At 31.2% G+C, this 7,296-nt stretch overlaps 1 protein-coding gene across 1 annotated transcript; it reads left to right on the top strand.

Annotated features, from left to right (window-relative positions):
* Positions 1-1,538: 1,538 nt before the first annotated feature.
* On the top strand, positions 1,539-5,032 carry LOC126690082 (probable pectinesterase 29). The gene is made up of 5 exons (XM_050385215.1): positions 1,539-1,762; positions 1,938-2,097; positions 3,314-3,529; positions 4,145-4,383; positions 4,873-5,032. Exons 1-5 carry the CDS (start codon positions 1,539-1,541, stop codon positions 5,030-5,032), a joined length of 999 nt encoding a protein of 332 aa, XP_050241172.1.
* Positions 5,033-7,296: the final 2,264 nt, after the last annotated feature.

Raw genomic sequence — 7,296 nt, 5'->3', positions numbered from 1 at the left:
GGGTGAGTTTTCAGTTTTCTTTTCTTTCTTCAGCACTACACTTTCATCTCTTTTTTTAGTGTTTTTTTTTTTTCTTCTTCTTCTCAACTATATACGCTTACTTAAATATTTACTTGCACTTTAATTTTTCATAGATTTTTAGAGAAATATATGATTGAAGGCATGGGGAGGTATGAATAACATCCATATAATTAATAATAGGAATGATGATAGGTTGACTGTTTAAATTACAGTGGAAATTTTGTTTTTTTCTTAAGTACGAATAACATCCATATAATTAAGTAAAAATTTCTAATTAAGATTTTATTTTTTAAGTTCTTTTCAGGTTGATTTTTGAGTCATATTCTTAAAGCTTAAAGAATTATGAGCAAACGAAAAACAATTGATGCATTCTTTAAGAAAAAAGATGTTAGCAATTCAGAATTTAGGACGCCTATGGTTGTAGAAACAAATGTGGCTGTAGAAATAAATATTGATACTTTAATGCCTAATGAACACCCTTCCAAATGTTCAAGAATTCAATCTGAAGAGATAGATCGTGATCCAGGATCACGTAAACAAATATGTGAATTTCCTATCAACAAACAAGATGAATCCGACAAGCTTATTTCAAAGAAGGTCCATATCAACCTAAAAATATAGACTGTCCATACAACAATAATAATCATCGTTGTCAAAAATCGGCCCCCCCATGTAAAAATTCCTGGCTACGCCCCTGTATTAGGTATCCTGGAGGACTACTGACATGATCCTCCTAACTAATAAAACATTGTCATTTATACAAATATAACATCACTTAGTATTTTTTATTTTTTGTATTTATTAAGAAGCTAACCCACATTAATTTGTATAAGTGGCATCATTTCATTAAGAGGGACCCACTTATGTCACGGTACAATTCGTATGTATATGCATATGCGGATTACATAGGTTTACGCCTCATCAACACTTATCAATTTTGACAACTTGTTAAAATATTTTTTCAGTGATATTTTCTTTATATTTTTCATTTGTTCAAAGCACCGTTTATCAATTTTTGCTCTTTTTTTTTTTTGGAACACTTTTAACAACTCAGCTATGTATCTTACCTGTAGTTATTTTGCATACTATGACAAGAATATTTTAAGCAATTAATGAGCAGATTTTTTTTTTTTTTTTTCTTTTTGTGGAATTTTGTGGGGACGTTTGAAGGAGAGGGAGATGAAGAGAATCTAAAACTTGAAAAAGAACATAATAATAATAAATAAAAAAATAAAAAAAAAAAAAAAACCCTTCTTAAAAAAGATGTAGCTAAAACAAGGAACAAAATCACTGGTATGATTTTAAAGAATCAATTAATTGACATTCTTCCATATACAGAGTTCTGACTTTCCCGCTTTCCCTCTAAAATCCGTTCTTGCCTTAAATGCAAAATTCAGCATATATGGGTCTTAAAAGTTAAAGGTAAAAACCCTTGTGTCATTATCATGCATACTTCCTCTCTCTCGAGATCTTTCTTTTTGTGCGGCTTTTGTTTTTCTTTTTCATATTTCCACACTATGGCTTTTCTTCGATGGTATTTTTGTGCATGTATTGCTCTCAGCCTAGGCCTAGCAAATGCTCAATTTTATAAACAAGTCGGCAATAAGAAGCTCCCTTATCAAACATTCACCGTTGATCAATCTGGCAATGCCAATTTCTCCACCATTCAATCAGCTATAGATGCTGTTCCTTCCAATAACAAGTATTGGACTTGTATTAGGATCAAAGCCGGCACCTATAGGTAAATTTTTTTGTGTGGTGATAATCGTGTTTATTTGCACTCTATATATGCTTTATTATTATTATTATGAATTAAAATCTATTATAGTGGTTTTGATGAATAAGTGCATGTGTACATATATATATATATATATATATATATATATATGAACAAAAATAAATTGTTGTGCATGTAGAGAGAAGCTCTTAATCCCATATGATAAGCCATACATCATCCTAAAAGGAGTGGCAAAGACAAAGACATTGGTCGAATGGGGAGATCATGATAACCTTGCCCAAAGCCCTACTTTTACATCTCAAGCAGATCATATCGTGGCAAAAAGCATAAGCTTCAGGGTAAGATATCACTATCCTTTGATCATATATAGTGTTTTTGAGAAGTTATACAGACATTGACTAGTCCATAGGTTCAGCCTAATTTTTTTAAAACTTTTTTGTTTTCTTTTACTTATTAACATAATTTTTCATGGGATTAGGTGCAAACATGCTTTAAAAAGTGACTAGTATGTCTTTATTATTTCTGCAAATTAAAACCTGTGAAGATGACTCGATCAGTGGCAAAAGGTTACTCCCTTGTATTAGATTTGATTAACATCTTGAGTTAAAACCCTCTTGAATTAAATAAACTCTGTAAGGATGCCCAACAGTTATCGAAACCTTGGTGGAGATGAGATTAGATTATAGGCATTGTCGGATTCACAATAGGGCCGGTAGGCCGAAATTCATTAAAAAAAAAAATGCATGTGTATAATTTTTTTTTATAAAAAAATATTATATATATATATATAAAAGAGTTTAGCTTGCCTCCAGTACTTCCACATTACCCACTAATAAATAAAGAAAATGTGGAGATTAAAACCTATTACTACTTGTCATTGTGTATTTAAAACAAAATGAGACATTCAGTTATAAAGATTTTTTTTTTAAATACATCTTCTTCTTCTCAAATAATTGCGTTTATAACACTAAATCTCAATTTAAATTAATATTGTATCTATAAATTAAAATTAACTTTTTAAGTATATAATTTTATAAGAAATATTTTTTTAACAGGTATAAGAAAGTATTGGGTTATTCATATTCATTTAAATAGTCATAATTGTTTTTGTGCACCTAATAGAGTCACAAATTAATTAGTGATAAACGGTATATGCCAATCATTTAAATTGATATAATATTCATAAATATAATGAACCTATGGCTATTCTAAAAATTATTTGTAATAATAAATGAAAAATATATAAGGGGTTTTACTCCTAACACTTTATGATTTGTAGTTGACTGATGATAGATTAAGGTATCAAATATTTTTGTTAATATTTACACAATTTGATAAGTTTAGTAAATATATTAGGTTATAAATTATTAATTTTTTACTTGTTTTATAGTACCATGCATTAATGTAGGAAATATTTTTATAAAAAAAAATTACTTGTTCATCTTATTTTTATTTAGCAATTATATTGAAAGTTTAAACAGCTAAATCATAGTGTAAATTGATCCGGCATATCTTTACATAACATTTTGGCTTTCTATGATTATTAATAAACAGAATACATACAACAATCCAGATTGGAATAACCCTAAAAGCCCTAGACAAGCAGCGGTGGCAGCCATGATCAGCGGTGATAAGTCTGTATTCTATCGATGTGGGTTTTATGGATTGCAAGACACTTTGTGGGATGTTCAAGGACGACATTACTTTAACAAGTGCACTATCCAGGGTGCTGTTGATTTTATCTTCGGTGCTGGCCAATCTATTTATGAGGTTTTTTTTTTTTTTTTTTGGTCTCATTTACCATAATTTTCATCACCAAACAACTCTATTTCATAGTAAAACTAAATAAAAGAAGTTCGTAGATTGTTTTCCAACACATTAAGGTTGTTACAAAATATAGGAAAATAAGATAATTTTATAGAAAATAATTTTAGAAAATGATTCATTTTCTAGAAAATTTTAAAGCGTATTAGTCGTTTAAGAACTTAATCTTTTAGACTTTTTTTCATTGTCATTGTTAACGAGCACATTTTTCATGAAGTCCTCTTAAGTGAAGGATTTCCAAATCCCAAACTCTAGTCTTTTGAAGTCAAACTTTTACTTCAAACAAGCAGTGGCATTTTAAATTTCACTTCAATCAGCTCGCAAACATTAATATGAGAGCTTAATTAGAGTTTGAATTCTATTCAAGCACATTCATCTAATAAATTTTATTTTATTTTATTTTTTTGAGAATCTAATAGTTACCTTATATAATAGTTTAATTAAGAATTAAAATATTATTTTATTTGATATATACTACATATACGAACTAAAATTAGATAAACATGATACCATAAAAATTTGTGTGCGCCCCAGAATGACCCTGATTACTTTTATGTGTAGAAATGTTCGATATCATTTTTGGGACAAGCTGTGGATCCAGGTTATATCACAGCACAGGGAAGAAGCGGTCCATATGATTCAAACGGGTTTGTGTTCAAGGAATGCATTGTGCATGGCACTGGTTCAACTTTCTTGGGAAGGCCATGGAGAAGTTATTCCAGAGTGATTTTCTACAACTCAAATCTTACACACATTGTAGAGCCAGAAGGATGGAATGCATGGGGCAGTGCTGGCTTTGAGTAAGCTATTTATTACATAATAATTGTTGAAGCACTTGTAAAATGTGATCTTACATATGCTATATATTATCTTAATTAGAAATTTCCATACAGATTGGTTCTTTTTTTTTTTTCTATCAAATTTCTTCTCCTTTTTTTTTCTTAAATTTTGTTTGGTCACCGTCACTGTTATATTTCAATAATAAATTATCTACTCAAAAGTTTTTTCAGTCATATGATAAGAAATGAATCACACTTTGTAACCACGATTTTGATTATGACTAAAACATACTCACAATTATATATGTTTGGCATGCACTGTTCAATATTAGTCGATTGACTAATGTTTTCATTCCATCAGCATGATATGTCTTAATTGTTAGAATAGCCTTTTAATTGATTTTTTTTTTTTTTTTGGGCTGCATTGTTCGAATAACCAATTAATATATGTATTAATCATCAGGAAATCCATTAATCTTGTTTTAATGGGATTGTTAAATAAATAATCAGGAAGCAGTTAACATTTGTGGAGCATGGCTGCTATGGACCTGGAGCGGAGACTTCCAAACGAGTGCCATGGATGAAGACACTGAACTCAACCGATTTGGAGCAGTTTACTAACATTAGTTTCATTGATAATGAAGGCTGGCTCAATGCACAACCTTTTTAAATTTGTTTTTGCACTTTCTTTAATTAACGCTTATCTTCTTTTCTTTTCATGGCTTGACGGATTTTTGTGTCAATTCTTTTGTTTTGTTTTTATTTGTTTTTTTTTTTTTTTTGGTTTTAGGATCGATTTAATTGTGTGTAACGGCTCCGAAGTATTAAGAAAATTTTTGGTATATAATCTATGTTGAAAAATGGCTCATAGTTTATGCCAAATTAGAGGTCTCTTTATTAGGAATTTTTTTTATAGCAAAATTTGCAATAAGTTGCCGGCTGAAAGGTATTTGATGAATCATGAATAATTTTGTATAAATTGACGGTCGTACTTCATTTTCATTACTGAATATCTATGGAAACGGAACATTTCTACCATGATAAAAGATGCTTCATTTGTAACGATACATGTTATAATTAATTGTACACTACTTATTCTAATTATAAAGTCAAATGTTTTGTGATTCATACGAAAGGAATTGCTACCTCCTTCCCTTGTCCCCATAGCTTCTGAATCCTCGTATCAACGCTTGTGAACTTGTGAGTTGTGTCATGTTGGAGTTGGCTCATGTTTGGTTTTGTTTTAACTGGCCCAATGAGACACTAGAATCATGGGTATGAAATATATATTCATTGTTGTAACTCTAATTTCTCTCGGGAATAAAGTTATGGACACAATATTTTTACCATGAAAAACCTAGTCCTTAGATGCAAGTTTGAACAGAAGCTTTGGCAGCTGCTAGAGCTATTTCTTTTGCACGGGGGCTCGGCTTCACTTCATTCATTTTAGAGGGAGACTCCGCAAATATTATTAAAACACTAAAGTCTGAAGAAGCATCTCTATCCTCCTTTGGTCATATTCTCAGCTCAGCGAAATCCATGATGGCAGATAGCAATATTAGATTCTCTCATGTGGGTCGAATGGGTAATATGGTAGCACATAAACTAGCTCAACATGCTAGACATGTTAGGGGTTTTTCGATATGGACGGAGAATGTTCCTCCACACCTTTCTCATGTACTTTGTGCTGATCACGGCTGATTTGTTTCTTTTACCTTAATAAAGTTCAAGTTCTTGTTTCTCAAAAAAAAAAAAAAGGTGCAAGTTTGAAAGTGACACTCCATTAAATAAATCCGTAGAGCAAATGACAAAGAGACTAAGAGATGGGAGGGTTTTTCCAGGAAGTTGGGAGAAATTAAACTATACAAGAGGGTGTTAGGAACCAATGTTGAAAATTGGTTTGCAAAGATATGGTGCCCAAGAACTTATAAACACATGGTTAAACTTACACTTAGGGTGTGTTTGTTTTGTTTAGAAGTGAAATAGGATGGATGGAAAACTTTGGAGAGAAAATGGAAAGGAAAATTTTTTTGGAGTGTGTTTGGTTGGGTGGAGACTGAAAAGGGGAAAATAAATGGTAAGGTCCAGGTGTTTTCTTTCTAGGCCCATCAAAAATTTTTCTCTCCAAAATGTAGGGAAAATTGAAGGGAAAAAATGGGGTTGCTTAATAGACAAAAATGTCCTTATGCCTTTGCACATGGGTTTTGTCCGTACATTGCTCTTTTCACTTTTTTTTTTTTTTTTTTTCTTTCTTCCTCCTAGATGTTGCCCTTTTTTTTCCTTCCTCTGGACGTTGTCTCCTCTTTTTCTTTTTTTCTTTTTTCTTTTTTCTTATTTCTTTTTTCTCTTGATTTAAGTGTACATTGCTCGTATTTTTTTTTTCTTTTGCTTTCTTTTGTGTTTTTTTTTTTTTTTTGGTTGTTTGTCACTTTTTTTGTTCTACTTGGGCATCATTTTTAACAAAGGTGCATGAGTAAATTTATACAAACTCACTTTTTCTATTCCTCAACCTTTTCAATTCCAACCAAACAAAAATGAGGGAATTTAAAATCTTTCCTATTCTTCCACTTTTCCATCCTCCCACCATTTTCTATCTCTCACTTTTTCACTCCTCCAACCAAACGGATTCTTAATTCATGTGGGATACTAGGATTATAACAAAGGGCATATTATTAAAATTCACGTAACTCCTTATGGGTGCCTTTTATGTTAAAGGGTTGAGGCCTATTTTGCTATACTCAGGCCCGTTCTGTGGTGTGTCGAAGAGTTGGGCTTGGCCCACTATTCTAGCAGGACCTTGCTAAAGGCTAGTTTGTGCACAAGCCCAACATCCCAAAAGTAAAGACAACGAATATTGACAAATATAAAAACAAATATTGACAAAGATATGTATATTAATTGGCAAGCGCTAGTACACTTTTTGCAAATATAAAA

Source organism: Quercus robur, chromosome 6 (assembly GCF_932294415.1).
Source record: "Quercus robur chromosome 6, dhQueRobu3.1, whole genome shotgun sequence".
NCBI lineage: Eukaryota > Viridiplantae > Streptophyta > Magnoliopsida > Fagales > Fagaceae > Quercus > Quercus robur.
Note: the sequence above shows the minus strand (reverse complement) of the source record. Positions and strands in the feature narration are given on the sequence as shown.

Bases quoted from the DNA above. Each gene is read 5' to 3' on its own strand.
- LOC126690082 (XM_050385215.1), top strand. From the start codon at position 1,539: ATGGCTTTTCTTCGATGGTATTTTTGTGCATGTATTGCTCTCAGCCTA. The intron at 1,763-1,937 runs GTAAATTTTTTT...TTGTGCATGTAG, and splicing joins ATCAAAGCCGGCACCTATAG to AGAGAAGCTCTTAATCCCAT. The intron at 4,384-4,872 runs GTAAGCTATTTA...ATAAATAATCAG, and splicing joins TGGGGCAGTGCTGGCTTTGA to GAAGCAGTTAACATTTGTGG.